Source organism: Bombina bombina, chromosome 7, assembly GCF_027579735.1.
Source record: "Bombina bombina isolate aBomBom1 chromosome 7, aBomBom1.pri, whole genome shotgun sequence".
NCBI lineage: Eukaryota > Metazoa > Chordata > Amphibia > Anura > Bombinatoridae > Bombina > Bombina bombina.
Window position 1 is genome coordinate 21,580,300 of NC_069505.1, and position 18,369 is coordinate 21,598,668.

The following is an 18,369-nucleotide window of genomic DNA, read 5'->3' on the forward strand; positions in this document are numbered from 1 at the left end:
CTCTTATGTGTGCCGTTTATTTATCCCTTGCTGTTCTAGGGTAATCTTATATACCCTGGTATTTTTTCTATCTTTATTATATATTGTATAACTTTATAACACTTAGGTCTAGTTTCCAGTGATGGTGATAACTTTATAACACTTAGGTCTAGTTTCCAGTGATGGTGATAACTTTATAACACTTAGGTCTAGTTTCCAGTGATGGTGATAACTTTATAACACTCAGGTCTAGCCTCCAGTGGTGATAACTTTATAACACTTAGGTCTAGTTTCCAGTGATGGTCATAACTTTATAACACTTAGGTCTAGTTTCCAGTGATGGTGATAACTTTATAACACTCAGGTCTAGTTTCCAGTGGTGATGATAACTTTGTAACACTCAGGTCTAGTTTCCAGTGATGGTGGTAACTTTATTACACATAAGTCTAATTTCCAGTGATAATGCTAACTTTATAACACTCAGGTCTAGTCTCCAGTGGTGATAACTTTATAACACTTAAGTGTAGTTTTGAGTGGTGATGATAACTTTATAACACTTAGGTCTAGTTTCCAGTGATGGTCATAACTTTATAACACTTAGGTCTAGTTTCCAGTGATGGTGATAACTTTATAACACTCAGGTCTAGTCTCCAGTGGTGATAACTTTATAACACTTAAGTGTAGTTTTGAGTGGTGATGATAACTTTGTAACACTTAGGTCTATTTTCCAGTGATGGTGATAACTTTATAACACTTAGGTCTAGCCTCCAGTGGTGATTACTTTATAACACTCAGGTCTAGCATCCAGTGGCGATAACTTTATAACACCTAGGTCTAGCCTCCAGTGGTGATAACTTTATAACACTTAGGTCTATTTTCCAGTGATGGTGATAACTTTATAACACTTAGGTCTAGCCTCCAGAGGTGATAACTTTATAACACTCAGGTCTAGCCTCTATTGGTGATAACTTTATAACACTTAGGTCTAGCCTCCAGTGGTGATAACTTTATAACACCTAGGTCTAGTTTCCAGTGATGGTCATAACTTTATAACACTTAGGTCTAGTTTCCAGTGATGGTGATAACTTTATAACACTCAGGTCTAGTTTCCAGTGATGGTGATAACTTTATAACACTTAGGTCTAGTTTCCAGTGATGGTTATAACTTTATAACACTTAAGTCTAGCCTCCAGTGGGGATAACTTTATAACACTTAGGTCTAGCCTCCAGTGGTGATAATTTTATAACACTCAGGTCTAGCCTCCAGTGGTGATAACTTTATAACACTTAGGTCTAGTTTCCAGTGGTGGTGATAACTTTATACCACTCAGGTCTAGCCTCCAGTGGTGATAACTTTATAACACTTAGGTCTAGTTTCCAGTGATGGTGATAACTTTATAATACTCAGGTCTAGCCTCCAGTGGTGATAACTTTATAACACTTAGGTCTAGTTTCCAGTGATGGTGATAACTTTATAAAACTCAGGTCTAGCCTCCAGTGGTGATAACTTTATAACACTTAGGTCTAGTTTCCAGTGATGGCGATAACTTTGTAACACTCAGGTCTAGCCTCCAGTGGTGATAACTGTATAACACTTAGGTCTAGTTTCCAGTGATGGTGATAACTTTATAACACTTAGGTCTAGCCTCCAGTGGTGATAACTGTATAACACTTAGGTCTAGTTTCCAGTGATGGTGATAACTTTGTAACACTTAGGTCTAGCCTCCAGTGGTGATAACTTTATAACACTTAGGTCTAGTTTCCAGTGATGGTGATAACTTTGTAACACTTAGGTCTAGCCTCCAGTGGTGATAACTTTATAACACTTAGGTCTAGTTTCCAGTGATGTTGCTAACTTTATAACACTTAGGTCTAGCCTCCAGTGGTGATAACTTTATAACACTTAGGTCTAGCCTCTAGTGGTGATAACTTTATAACACTTATGTCTAGTTTCCAGTGATGGTGATAATTTTCTAACACTCAGGTCTAGTTTCCAGTGGTGGTGATAACTTTATAACACTTAGGTCTAGTTTTCAGTGATGGTGATAACTTTATAACACATAAGTCTAGTTTCCAGTGGTGATGATAACTTTGTAACACTCAGGTCTAGTTTCCAGTGGTGGTGATAACTTTATAACACTTAGGTCTAGTTTCCAGTGATAATGATAACTTTATAACACATAAGTATAGTTTCCAGTGGTGATGATAACTTTGTAACACTCAGGTCTAGTTTCCAGTGATGGTGATAACTTTATAACACTTAGGTCTAGTTTCCAGTGATGGTGATAACTTTATAACACTTAGGTCTAGTTTCCAGTGATAATGATAACTTTATAACAATGTGCAAGTAGTGATGGGTGTGGGGAGCGCTCTAAAAGAGCTGTGAGTATAAACTATGATTTGAAGTGTGTATACACTGTGATAGAATGTGTATGGATTTACCAAATATAATTTCTTTGAATAAATATAATTACTTTGAATCATAAATTTTTGTGTGGTTCTGGTGTTATATAGTGTCTCTCCAAAAAATGTGAACAAATAAACAATCAAAAACAAAACGTTGATTCTTAAAATTCTTCAAGGACAATTTTATAAAATCCTTCTATTTATTCAAAATGTGTATGCTCGGTGTATTATCACTGTACCTTTAGATAAATTGATGTGCCTCTAAATAAATTGATACACAAATTGTGCTTCAAAATGGATAGACCAACAAATCGTTATGAATTTGAAACGTGATGAATTTAAAACGTGATGAATTTAAATGAATAAACAAACAAATCGTGATGAAAAAAATGACTTAACTTCTAGATGAATAAACAAACAAATCGTGATAAATTTAAAAAACTTTACTAAGATAAAAAACAGTATAAGATCGTTTCAATCGTATTTTATGGTTATACCATACAATGAATCTGTTTAGAGCATGTGGGGGTACATCTTTATCGTAAAACAATGCTAAAAGTTCGGATTTTTAATCCTTATGGTGGAAGTTCGGATTTGTAATCCTTATGGTTTTCTTAAGTTGTGGCCACAACCAATTTTAAAACAGTTAAAATCCAAATGTAGTACTGTGCTGTTGTTAATTTTGCAGTTTATTCTCCCCCTAACCGGACCTCTGATATTCCTTACCTCCGTGTTTTCTTTGTATTACCTTGGGTTCTGGGAAGAGTGCTTTTTGTAAGTAGGTCGAGTTCTCCAAGCGGCTTTGCCGCTGTTTGAATTTCCTCCGCAACTACTTCCTACCCTGATGTGCGTGTGACGTTGACGTTGTACACGGAGGACCAATCAGGCAACCGGATCGTGGGGGGAGTGTTTCTTGTACTGGAGCCAATCTTTCCACACTCGATGTCAGGTTTTCTACGCGTTTCAGCGCCGTAACTTGCGCCTTTATCAAGACTGTATCTTGACAGTCTTGATAAAGGCGCAAGTTACGGCGCTGAAACGCGTAGAAAACCTGACATCGAGTGTGGAAAGATTGGCTCCAGTACAAGAAACACTCCCCCCACGATCCGGTTGCCTGATTGGTCCTCCGTGTACAACGTCAACGTCACACGCACATCAGGGTAGGAAGTAGTTGCGGAGGAAATTCAAACAGCGGCAAAGCCGCTTGGAGAACTCGACCTACTTACAAAAAGCACTCTTCCCAGAACCCAAGGTAATACAAAGAAAACACGGAGGTAAGGAATATCAGAGGTCCGGTTAGGGGGAGAATAAACTGCAAAATTAACAACAGCACAGTACTACATTTGGATTTTAACTGTTTTAAAATTGGTTGTGGCCACAACTTAAGAAAACCATAAGGATTACAAATCCGAACTTCCACCATAAGGATTAAAAATCCGAACTTTTAGCATTGTTTTACGATAAAGATGTACCCCCACATGCTCTAAACAGATTCATTGTATGGTATAACCATAAAATACGATTGAAACGATCTTATACTGTTTTTTATCTTAGTAAAGTTTTTTAAATTTATCACGATTTGTTTGTTTATTCATCTAGAAGTTAAGTAATTTTTTTCATCACGATTTGTTTGTTTATTCATTTAAATTCATCACGTTTTAAATTCATCACGTTTCAAATTCATAACGATTTGTTGGTCTATCCATTTTGAAGCACAATTTGTGTATCAATTTATTTAGAGGCACATCAATTTATCTAAAGGTACAGTGATAATACACCGAGCATACACATTTTGAATAAATAGAAGGATTTTATAAAATTGTCCTTGAAGAATTTTAAGAATCAACGTTTTGTTTTTGATTGTTTATTTGTTCACATTTTTTGGAGAGACACTATATAACACCAGAACCACACAAAAATTTATGATTCAAAGTAATTATATTTATTCAAAGAAATTATATTTGGTAAATCCATACACATTCTATCACAGTGTATACACACTTCAAATCATAGTTTATACTCACAGCTCTTTTAGAGCGCTCCCCACACCCATCACTACTTGCACATTTCTATACATCTGATATTGGGAGCATATCAGATTTGGGGAAGCTAGTTGAGTCCTATCTACATATCACTCCACACTTTCCTTTTCTTGATAACTTTATAACACTCAGGTCTAGTTTCCAGTGCTGATAACTTTATAACACTTAAGTCTAGTTTCCAGTGGTGATGATAACTTTGTAACACTTAGGTCTATTTTCCAGTGGTGATAATAACTTTAGGACACTTAGGTCTAGTTTCCAGTGATGGTGATAACTTTATTACACATAAGTCTAGTTTCCAGTGATAATGATAACTTTGTAACACTCAGATCTAGTCTCCAGTGGTGATAACTTTATAACACTCGGGTCTAGCCTCCAGTGGTGCTAACTTTATAACACTCAGGTCTAGTCTCTAGTGGTGATAACGTTATAACACTTAAGTGTAGTTTTCAGTGGTGATGGTAACTTTGTAAAACTTAGGTCTAGTCTCTAGTGGTGATAACTTTATAACACTTAAGTGTAGTTTCCAGTGATTGTGATAACTTTATTACACATAAGTCTAGTTTCCAGTGATAATGATAACTTTATAACACTCGGGTCTAGTCTCCAGTGGTGATAACTTTATAACACTCAGGTCTAGTCTCCAGTGGTGATAACTTTATAACACTCAGGTCTAGTCTCCAGTGGTGATAACTTTATAACACTCAGGTCTAGTCTCCAGTGGTGATAACTTTATAACACTCGGGTCTAGCCTCCAGTGGTGCTAACTTTATAACACTCAGGTCTAGTCTCCAGTGGTGATAACGTTATAACACTTAAGTGTAGTTTTCAGTGGTGATGATAACTTTGTAAAACTTAGGTCTATTTTTCAGTGGTGATGATAACTTTAGGACACTTAGGTCTAGTTTACAGCGGTGATGATAACTTTAGGACACTTAGGTATAGTTTCCAGTGGTGATGATAACTTTAGGACACTTAGGTCTAGTTTCCAGTGGTGATGATAACTTTAGGACACTTAGGTCTATTTTTCAGTGGTGATGATAACTTTAGGACACTTAGGTCTAGTTTACAGCGGTGATTATAACTTTAGGACACTTAGGTCTAGTTTCCAGTGGTGATGATAACTTTAGGACACTTAGGTCTAGTTTCCAGTGGTGATAACTTTAGGACACTTAGGTGTAGTTTACAGTGGTGATGATAACTTTGTAACACTTAGGTCAAATTTCCAGGGGCTCTAAAAATCTGATGCCATTAACGGCTGCACACAACAAGCTATTAATGAGCTCAGTGTGAACTGTGCACAAATGATCGTTTCTAGTTTGGTATGCCGAACCCAAATGAAAGTCCAACAGCTTTGTAAACTGCCATATGGTGTTATTTTTACCAACAGTTGTTTTTAACAGCTAATGTCCAGATGAACACAATTAACACCTTAGTTTTCACTGTTTTGTGTGTAGGTTCAGTACGGTAATGATTTGGTTTCTGCACTAATTGTAGTAATAGTAAGGATAATGTATCTGTATCATAGACTATGTAGTTAAAGGGACATTCCAGTCAAAATTTAAATGCACATAGATTTATTGCATCTTTAAATAGAAGCTTATTTGCAATATACAGGTATTGGCAAAAATGCTTCTAGTTATCACTGTTTTAGTGTTAACATTTTGAGTCATTACCAGATGGTACAAGCATTTTAGGCTCTCTGAGTAAGTGCCTTGTGTAAAATGCTGGTGCACGGTGCATACTTAAATACACGTTTGAAACAGCTAAAGCTTTTATTAGAAGCATTTTTGCTAATGAATGTATATTACAAAAATGCTTCTGTTCAATACCGAAATGCACCTTTGTGGTTTCCAATTTTGGCTGGAATATCCCTTTAAGGTTCTTGGATCCACATGGCCGGGATCTATAAAGACCAATCACTGCATTACTAATGTCCTTGGTTCTGTGGTCCTATTGGGTTTGTGTTTTTATTGGTGTAAACAATTATTTATTGTCTGATTGTGTTAAAACCTATTATTGTTTATTCTTATGATAATTAAATCAGCTTTAAACACTAAATCCCCTTATTATGTCTGATTAAGCATAGTGTAAAGTAATTAAGCTGCTTAGATTTCCTCTAATCGTGCTTTTCCCACTCACCAGAGACTTAAGCGTGTTTTGCATTCTTCAGTACCTATACTGTACATTATTGTATACAGGAAAGTTCTTCTCTGCGAAAAGCACAACTGGGCTAAAAGAGGCTGCTTCTGGGTTTTTAAGTCGCCATAGGACAAGCTACCAAGCTGTTGTTCGTCCCTGGTAGAGCGCCTTTCTTTCTGTATGCATTTCTACAAGCACAGTGAATGTTTACAGCACTGCACAAGCACATTTTTATCTGGGCTCTGATTGGTTTCATATACATACTCATGGAAGTTTTCAATTGGTGTTTGCTCTGAAATAGGAAAATGCCTTTAAAACAGTGAGTTTAATGCATTGTAAAGCACCCCGTGTTTTTTCATACGGTGATGTGGTTACATTTCTGATCTTTGGTCCTTTTCTTCAGTGATGATGATATGCAAAGCATTGCCAGCCTTCTGAGTCTGAAGCCCACTGATATCGCTGATCTCGATGACTTTAATGATGATGAAGATGACGAGAAGCCACGACCCGGCAGGAATCCTCTAGGGAATATTTATCGAGGTGAACTATCCCCCTTAACGACTTCAGACACTTTTAGCGCAGTTATCTAAAGTTCTCTGGGCTTCTGAGATATTCTAAGGAATCTGACCAGTACTATGAAGCCTGTAGAGGAATTCTATCAAGGCAGTTTTTATCTTGAGGACAACAGGTCACTCACACATTACAATAGGGCTTACAAAAATCATAATTTAAAAATTTAATTAATTAAATTTTGAAAAAAAAGTTAAATCGCATTAAAAAAAATTGTTCTGCAAAAAATTGTATTTAATGGAAAATTTGTGTTGAAATTACACAGAAATAACTTTAAATTTAATGCACGCAGTTGATATTTAATTAAACTAACCGCGCATGCAAAAAAACAAATGCTGTGAAATCCATACTTACAAAGCATAATGTTATCCTTATTGTGAAATGAGTTTCCTAACCTCTGTTTGGGGACTTCCGTGTTCACAGCTGAAATTTCTACTTAAAGGGAAATAAAACCCCATTGTTTTTATTCATGATTCATATAGAAAATACAATTTTAAACAACTTTCCAATGTATTTTTATAACCTATGTTTCTTTGTTTTTTTGTTATCCTTTGTTGAAAAGCAGGAAGGTAAGTTTGGGAGGGGGCACTTGTCTGGAACACTATATGGCAGGAGTTTTGCAAGAGCACTAGAGGGGAGCACTATTTCCTGTCATGTGGTGCTTCAGACATCTACCTAGGTATCTCAAAGAATAACAAGAGAACGAAGCAAATTTGATAATAGAAGTAAAGTGGAAAATTGTATTGTCTCTCTGAATCATGAAAGAAAAAATTTGGGATTTTTATGTCCCTTTAAGGTCTGGCATATTCTCTAAACTAAACATTTTTCACCTGCAGATCTTGCTGTTTTATCTTGCTAACTAAAAAAGAGTAGTCGAAAATGTGTCAAATACGGAAAAACGCTTATTAACCTAACAGAAAACACATGCATACAAAAATAGCGACAACATTAAGTTACTGTACACTGACAGCAGTGTAATCTGATGTGTATTAGCTGCAGTATTTAGTTTTTATACTGTGTCCTCTGCTAACTTCCCCCTCCCTAGAGAAGTTCCCCTTTCCAGGAAACGTCATTACTTCCTATGGGGAGCACCTCGTATATCATAGGCCAGCCCCTTATTTCAATAATTTCTTGATGGCAGTCCCTGTGAGTGTCAGCCATGTTTGTCACATTTCATCCAGTAAATTTGAGATAATTGTGACCCTTGTGTGACCACATATCCCTCAACCGGTCACTTTCTACCTTGTAACGGGTTTTACCCCAACAGTAACAGCTTCCAAAAGAAAATAATTTCAGTCATGTTACTTTTCTGTCTCTTTTCTTTATCGCACTTTTTATCTTTTCTTTAAAACCTTTCTTTTATCTCTCTCTGTGCTCTCTTTTCTCTAGGTTATGTTAAAAACATAATTTCCGAAGTCTTCTCAGGTAAACTGTCTCTCTGCCTTTCTCTTTTTACCCTTCTCCTCTTGTTTAACATGGTCATGTGCCTGTCAATGGTGTATTTATATTAGTATGCAACGATAAAAAGACACTAATAGAAGTCCATTCATGTATTTTATTAAAAAAATAATAATTGTAGCATCTTTATTTTTTAATAAAATTACTGCACTAAAACAGAAGAAGGGAAACGCAGTCAATGCTTCACAATGCTTCACAAGAACTGCTGGTGCAATGATAAATGCGCTACATCATATCATGTCCGCTCGCACTTTCATAAATCTACCCCTTAGAGTTATTATTAAGAATACCAATGTTGTTCTTGTCATAAAAATGAAAACTGTTGTATAACAAGCTCAAAATCATGGAATTCCAATCCCACCTCTATCCTAAAGATACTGGACTATATTATGATGAATTTATCAAGGACTAAAGCCGTACGACACGGCAGGGGTATTACACATCCATTACAGAACAATAATTGTCAATGTATCTTTTATTACTGCCATTGTTGTATGGTACTCTTTCTTACAATAAAGCTTGTTTAAAAAAAAACCAAAAAAAAAACAGCACTGAAAAGTTCCTTTACATTGCGGTCTATGGGAACTGTGTGTTCCCTGTAAATATATATGTATATGCTTACTGTATATACATATATATTTATGTGTTACTATGTGTATATACATATATATTTATGTGTTAGTATGTGTATATACATATATATTTATGTGTTACTATGTGTATATACATATATATTTATGTGTTACTATGTGTATATACATATATATTTATGTGTTACTATGTGTATATACATATATATTCATGTGTTACTATGTGTATATACATATATATTTATGTGTTATTATGTGTATATACATATAAATTTATGTGTTAGTATGTGTATATACATATATATTTATGTGTTACTATGTGTATATACATATATATTTATGTGTTATTATGTGTATATACATATATATATTTATGTGTTACTATGTGTATATACATATATATTTATGTGTTACTATGTGTATATACATATATATTTATGTGTTATTATGTGTATATACATATATATATTTATGTGTTAGTATGTGTATATACATATATATTTATGTGATACTATGTGTATATACATATATATTTATGTGTTCTATGTGTATATACAGATATATTTATGTGTTACTATGTGTATATACATATATATTTATGTGTTACTATGTGTATATACATATATATTTATGTGTTACTATGTGTATATACATATATATTTATGTGTTACTATGTGTATATACATATATATTTATGTGTTACTATGTGTATATACATATATATTTATGTGTTACTATGTGTATATACATATATATTTATGTGTTATTATGTGTATATACATATATATTTATGTGTTACTATGTGTATATACATATATATTTATGTGTTATTATGTGTATATACATATATATTTATGTGTTACTATGTGTATATACATATATATTTATGTGTTATTATGTGTATATACATATATATTTATGTGTTACTATGTGTATATACATATATATTTATGTGTTAATATGTGTATATACATATATATTTATGTGTTATTATGTGTATATACATATATATATTTATGTGTTATTATGTGTATATACATATATATTTATGTGTTACTATGTGTATATACATATATATTTATGTGTTAGTATGTGTATATATATATATATTTATGTGTTACTATGTGTATATACATATATATTTATGTGTTACTATGTGTATATACATATATATTTATGTGTTAGTATGTGTATATACATATATATTTATGTGTTATTATGTGTATATACATATATATTAATGTGTTAGTATGTGTATATACATATATATTTATGTGTTATTATGTGTATATACATATATATGTATGTGTTACTATGTGTATATTCATATATATTTATGTGTTACTATGTGTATATACATATATATATATATTTATGTGTTACTATGTGTATATACATATATATTTATGTGTTACTATGTGTATATACATATATATTTATGTGTTATTATGTGTATATACATATATATATTTATGTGTTATTATGTGTATATACATATATATTTATGTGTTACTATGTGTATATACATATATATTTATGTGTTATTATGTGTATATACATATATATTTATGTGTTACTATGTGTATATACATATATATTTATGTGTTACTATGTGTATATACATATATATTTATGTGTTACTATTTGTATATACATATATATTTATGTGTTACTATGTGTATATACATATATATTTATGTGTCAGTATGTGTATATACATATATATTTATGTGTTATTATGTTTATATACATATATATTTACGTGTTATTATGTGTATATACATATATATTTATGTGTTATTATGTGTATATACATATATATTTATGTGCTATTATGTGTATATACATATATATTTATGTGTTACTATGTGTATATTCATATATATTTATGTGTTACTATGTGTATATACATATATATATATATTTATGTGTTATTATGTGTGTATATATATATATATATATTTATGTGTTATTATGTTTATATACATATATATTTATGTGTTACTATGTATATATACATATATATTAATGTGTTACTATGTGTATATACATATATATTTATGTGTTAGTATGTGTATATACATATATATTTATGTGTTACTATGTGTATATACATATATATTTATGTGTTACTATGTTTATATACATATATATTTATGTGTTATTATGTGTATATACATATATATTTATGTGTTTCTATGTGTATATACTTATATATTTATGTGTTATTATGTGTATATACATATATATTTATGTGTTACTATGTGTATATACATATATATATTTATGTATTATTATGTGTATATACATATATATTTATGTGTTAGTATGTGTATATACATATATATTTATGTATTATTATATGTATATACATATATATTTATGTGTTAGTATGTGTATATACATATATATTTATGTGTTACTATGTGTATATACATATATATTTATGTGTTATTATGTGTATATACATATATATTTATGTGTTATTATGTGTATATACATATATATTTATGTGTTATTATGTGTATATACATATATATTTATGTTATTATGTGTATATACATATATATTTATGTGTTACTATGTGTATATACATATATATTTATGTGTTACTATGTGTATATACATATATATTTATGTGTTACTATGTGTATATACATATATATTTATGTGTTACTATGTGTATATACATACATATTTATGTGTTACTATGTGTATATACATATATATTTATGTGTTACTATGTGTATATACATATATATTTATGTGTTACTGTGTGTATATACATATATATTTATGTGTCACTATGTGTATATACATATATATTTATGTGTTATTATGTGTATATACATATATATTTATGTGTTACTATGTGTATATACATATATATTTATGTGTTATTATGTGTATATACATATATATTTATGTGTTATTATGTGTATATACATATATATTTATGTGTTATTATGTGTATATACATATATATTTATGTTATTATGTGTATATACATATATATTTATGTGTTACTATGTGTATATACATATATATTTATGTGTTACTATGTGTATATACATATATATTTATGTGTTACTATGTGTATATGCATATATATTTATGTGTTACTATGTGTATATACATATATATTTATGTGTTACTATGTGTATATACATATATATTTATGTGTTACTATGTGTATATACATATATATTTATGTGTTACTATGTGTATATGCATATATATTTATGTGTTACTATGTGTATATACATATATATTTATGTTATTATGTGTATATACATATATATTTATGTGTTACTATGTGTATATACATATATATTTATGTGTTACTATGTGTATATACATATATATTTATGTGTTACTATGTGTATATACATATATATTTATGTGTTACTATGTGTATATACATATATATTTATGTGTTACTATGTGTATATACATATATATTTATGTGTTACTATGTGTATATACATATATATTTATGTTACTATGTGTATATACATATATATTTACGTGTTATTATGTGTATATACATATATATTTATGTGTTATGTGTATATACATATATATTTATGTGTTACTATGTGTATATAAAGATATATTTATGTGTTACTATGTGTATATACATATATATTTATGTGTTTCTATGTGTATATACATATATATTTATGTGTTACTATGTGTATATACATATATATTTATTTGTTACTATGTGTACAGGGAGTGCAGAATTATTAGGCAAATTGTATTTTTGAGGATTAATTTTATTATTGAACAACAACCCTGTTCTCAATGAACCCAAAAAACTCATTAATATCAAAGCTGAATAGTTTTGGAAGTAGTTTTTAGTTTGTTTTTAGTTATAGCTATTTTAGGGGGATATCTGTGTGTGCAGGTGACTATTACTGTGCATAATTATTAGGCAACTTAACAAAAAACAAATATATACCCATTTCAATTATTTATTTTTACCAGTGAAACCAATATAACATCTCAACATTCACAAATATACATTTCTGACATTCAAAAACAAAACAAAAACAAATCAGTGACCAATATAGCCACCTTTCTTTGCAAGGACACTCAAAAGCCTGCCATCCATGGATTCTGTCAGTGTTTTGATCTGTTCACCATCAACATTGCGTGCAGCAGCAACCACAGCCTCCCAGACACTGTTCAGAGAGGTGTACTGTTTTCCCTCCTTGTAAATCTCACATTTGATGATGGACCACAGGTTCTCAATGGGGTTCAGATCAGGTGAACAAGGAGGCCATGTCATTAGATTTTCTTCTTTTATACCCTTTCTTGCCAGCCACGCTGTGGAGTACTTGGACGCGTGTGATGGAGCATTGTCCTGCATGAAAATCATGTTTTTCTTGAAGGATGCAGACTTCTTCCTGTACCACTGCTTGAAGAAGGTGTCTTCCAGAAACTGGCAGTAGGACTGGGAGTTGAGCTTGACTCCATCCTCAACCCGAAAAGGACCCACAAGCTCATCTTTGATGATACCAGCCCAAACCAGTACTCCACCTCCACCTTGCTGGCGTCTGAGTCGGACTGGAGCTCTCTGCCCTTTACCAATCCAGCCACGGGCCCATCCATCTGGCCCATCAAGACTCACTCTCATTTCATCAGTCCATAAAACCTTAGAAAAATCAGTCTTGAGATATTTCTTGGCCCAGTCTTGACGTTTCAGCTTGTGTGTCTTGTTCAGTGGTGGTCGTCTTTCAGCCTTTCTTACCTTGGCCATGTCTCTGAGTATTGCACACCTTGTGCTTTTGGGCACTCCAGTGATGTTGCAGCTCTGAAATATGGCCAAACTGGTGGCAAGTGGCATCTTGGCAGCTGCACGCTTGACTTTTCTCAGTTCATGGGCAGTTATTTTGCGCCTTTTCCACACGCTTCTTGCGACCCTGTTGACTATTTTGAATGAAACGCTTGATTGTTCGATGATCACGCTTCAGAAGCTTTGCAATTTTAAGAGTGCTGCATCCCTCTGCAAGATATCTCACTATTTTTGACTTTTCTGAGCCTGTCAAGTCCTTCTTTTGACCCATTTTGCCAAAGGAAAAGAAGTTGCCTAATAATTATGCACACCTGATATAGGGTGTTGATGTCATTAGACCACACCCCTTCTCATTACAGAGATGCACATCCCCTAATATGCTTAATTGGTAGTAGGCTTTCTAGCCTATACAGCTTGGAGTAAGACAACATGCATAAAGAGGATGATGTGGTCAAAATACTCATTTGCCTAATAATTCTGCACTCCCTGTATATAAAGATATATGTATGTGTTACTATGTGTATATACATATATTTATGTGTTACTATGTGTATATACATATATTATGTGTTATTATGTGTATATACATATATATTTGTGTTATTATGTGTATATACATATATATTTATGTGTTGCTATGTGCATATACATATATATTTATGTGTTACTATGTGTATATACATATATATTTATGTGTTACTATGTGTATATACATATATATTTATGTGTTAATATGTGTATATACATATATATTTATGTGTCAGTATGTGTATATACATATATATTTATGTGTTATTATGTGTATATACATATATATTTATGTGTTACTATGTGTATATACATATATATTTATGTGTTACTATGTGTATATACATATATATTTGTGTTATTATGTATATATACATATATATTTATGTGTTACTATGCGTATATACATATATATTTATGTGTTACTATGTGTATATACATATATATTTATGTGTTACTAGGTGTATATACATATATATTTGTGTTATTATGTGTATATACATATATATTTATGTGTTACTATGTGTATATATACATATATATTTATGTGTTACTATGTGTATATACATATATATTTATGTGTTACTATGTGTATATACATATATATTTATGTGTTAATATGTGTATATACATATATATGTATGTGTTACTATGTGTATATACATTTATATTTATGAGCTACTATGTGTATATACCTATATATTTATGTGTTACTATGTGTACATACATATATATTTATGTATTATTATGTGTATATACATATATATTTATGTGTTTCATATATGTATATATATATATGTGTTTAATATTTGTATATACATATATATGTGTTAGTATGTGTATATACATATAAATTTATATGTTATTATGTGTATATACTTATATATTTATGTGTTACTATGTGTATACATATATATATTTATGTGTTACTATGTGTATATATATATTTATGTGTTACTATGTGTGTGTGTATATATATATATATATATATGTATATATTAATATAACACAGAAAAAGTCTAGCACTCACTCACAAGCTCTCAACTAAGATAAAAAGCAGCAATGAAAGAATTAGTTACCGCATCTGGCCAAATGGGAAAAGCCCAGGTACCTCGTCAAGGTCTCTTCCAAAAACCTGGGTCCCTAAACAGCCACACAATGCAGGCTCACAATCAAACAACTGTGAAAAGAAGCAACTGTGAAAAAATGGAGGGTGCACAGGCTTATGTAATCTCACAGTTGTTTGATTGTGAGCCTGCATTGTGTTGCTGTTTAGGGACCCAGGTTTTTTTGGAAGAGACCGTGATGAGGTACCTGGTCTTTTCCCATTTGGCCAGATGTGGTAACTAACTCTTCCATTGCTGCTTTTCTCTTGTAAGGTGTATCCAGTCCACGGATTCATCCATTACTTGTGGGATATTCTCCTTCCCACCAGGAAGCTGCAAGAGGATCACCCACAGCAGAGCTGTCTATATAGCTCCTCCCCTAACTGCCACCTCCCAGTCATTCTCTTGCAGCTCTCAACAAGGGAAGTAGCTAGAGAGATGTGTTGCATTAATGTAGTTTATCTTCAATCAAAAGTTTGTTATTTTCAAATGGTACCGGAGTTGTACTATTTTAGCCTCAGGCAGAAAGTTGAAGAAGAGTCTGCCTGTGGTCTTTGATGATCTTAGCAGGTTGTAACTAAGATCCATTGCTGTTCTCACACATAACTTAAGAGATGGGTAACTTCAGCTGGGGGAATAGCGTGCAGTGTCTCCTGCTCTAAGGTATGTTCAGTTTTAAATTTTTCTAGAGAAATGATATGCTAGAAAATGCTGACAATACTGGATTTATTTAAGGTAAGCCTGATTACAGTGATTTAATAACGACTGGTATCATGCTTGCTGTAAAGGGTAATATTTTTATTATTTGCTCACATTACTGAATAGATATAACGTTTGCTTGAGGTGTATAAACGTTTATTTCATATTGGTGATAAAACTTTATTCTGGGGCCCAGTTTTTCCACATGGCTGACTAGATTTTGCCTAGGGATAGTTTTTTAAGGCCCTCTCACTGTGAGTACAGGTTGGGAGGGGCCTATTTCTCTTGTTAAGTGTATCCAGTCCACGGATCATCCATTACTTGTGGGATATTCTCCTTACCAACAGGAAGTTGCAAGAGGATCACCCACAGCAGAGCTGCTATATAGCTCCTCCCCTAACTGTCATATCCAGTCATTCTCTTGCAAGCCTCAACCAAGATGGAGGTCGTAAGAGGAGTGTGGTGTTTTATACTTAGTTTATTCTTCAATCAAAAGTTTGTTATTTTTAAATGGTACCGGAGTGTACTGTTTATCTCAGGCAGTATTTAGAAGAAGAATCTGCCTGCGTTTTCTATGATCTTAGCAGAAGTAACTAAGATCCATGGCTGTTCTCACATTTTCTGAGGAGTGAGGTAACTTCAGAGAGGGAATGGCGTGCAGGTTATCCTGCAATAAGGTATGTGCAGTTAATATATTTCTAGGGGTGGAATTTGCTAGAAAATGCTGCTGATACTGAACTAATGTAAGTAAAGCCTTAAATGCAGTGAGAGCTACTGGTATCAGGCTTATTAATAGAGATACATACTCTTATAAAAATGTAATATAAAACGTTTGCTGGCATGTTTAATCGTTTTTATATATGTTTGGTGATAAAACTTATTGGGGCCTAGTTTTTTTCCACATGGCTGGCTTGAATTCTGCCTAGTAACAGTTTCCTGACTTTCCACTGTTGTAATATGAGTGGGAGGGTTTTTTTTGTGCAGCAAAAATTACAGACACAGACATCCAGCTTCTTCCTGCATGATCCAGGATATCTCTGGAGGGCTCAAAAGGCTTCAAAGTCGTTTTTGAGGGAGGTAACAAGCCACAGTAGAGCTGTGGCAGTTGTTGTGACTATTTAAAAAAAAAAAAACAAAAAAAACGTTTTTGTCAGTTATTATTCTGTGTTTGGTATTAAGGGGTTAATCATCCATTTGCAAGTGGGTGCAATGCTCTGCTAACTTGTTACATACACTGTAAAAATTTTGTTAGTGTAACTGCCTTTTTTCACTGTTATTTCAAATTTTGGCAAAAATTTGTGTTTCTTAAAGGTGCAGTAACGTTTTTTATATTGCTTGTAAACTTGTTTAAAGTGTTTTCCAAGCTTGCTAGTCTCATTGCTAGTCTGTTTAAACATGTCTGACACAGAGGAAACAACTTGTTCATTATGTTTGAAAGCCATGGTGGAGCCCCATAGGAGAATGTGTACTAAATGTATTGATTTCACCTTAAACAGTAAAGATCAGTCTTTAACTATAAAAGAAATATCACCAGAAGATTCTGACTAGGGGGAAGTTATGCCGACTAACTCTCCCCACTTGTCAGACCCTTCGCCTCCCGCTCAGGGGATGCACGCTAAAATGGCGCCAATTGCATCAGGGACGCCCATAGCGATTACCTTGCAGGACATGGCTGCAATCATGAATAATACCCTGTCAGAGGTATTATCCAGGTTGCCTGAATTAAGAGGCAAGTGCGATTGCTCTGGGGTTAGGAGAAATACAGAGCGCGCAGATGCTATAAGGGCCATGTCTGATACTGCGTCACAATATGCAGATCATGAGGACGAAGAGCTTCAGTCTGTGGGTGACGTCTCTGATTTGGGGAAACCTGATTCAGAGATTTCTAATTTTAAATTTAAGCTTGAGAACCTCCGTGTATTGCTTGGGGAGGTATTAGCTGCTCTAAATGACTGTAACACAGTTGCAGTACCAGAGAAATTGTGTAGGCTGGATAAATACTATGCGGTGCCGGTGTGTACTGATGTTTTTCCTATACCTAAAAGGCT

The 18,369-nt window shown here is 32.5% G+C and overlaps 1 protein-coding gene across 1 annotated transcript in view; it reads left to right on the forward strand.

The window, feature by feature from the left end:
- The window catches only part of EHBP1L1 (EH domain binding protein 1 like 1), a 333,907-nt gene that overhangs the window by 145,778 nt on the left and 169,760 nt on the right, over positions 1 to 18,369 (forward strand). Inside the window, exons 6-7 of the mRNA XM_053689234.1 lie at positions 6,973 to 7,109; positions 8,529 to 8,564. Of these exons, the coding sequence (XP_053545209.1) occupies positions 6,973 to 7,109; positions 8,529 to 8,564 (173 nt within the window). The remainder of the gene's footprint in view (positions 1 to 6,972; positions 7,110 to 8,528; positions 8,565 to 18,369) is intronic.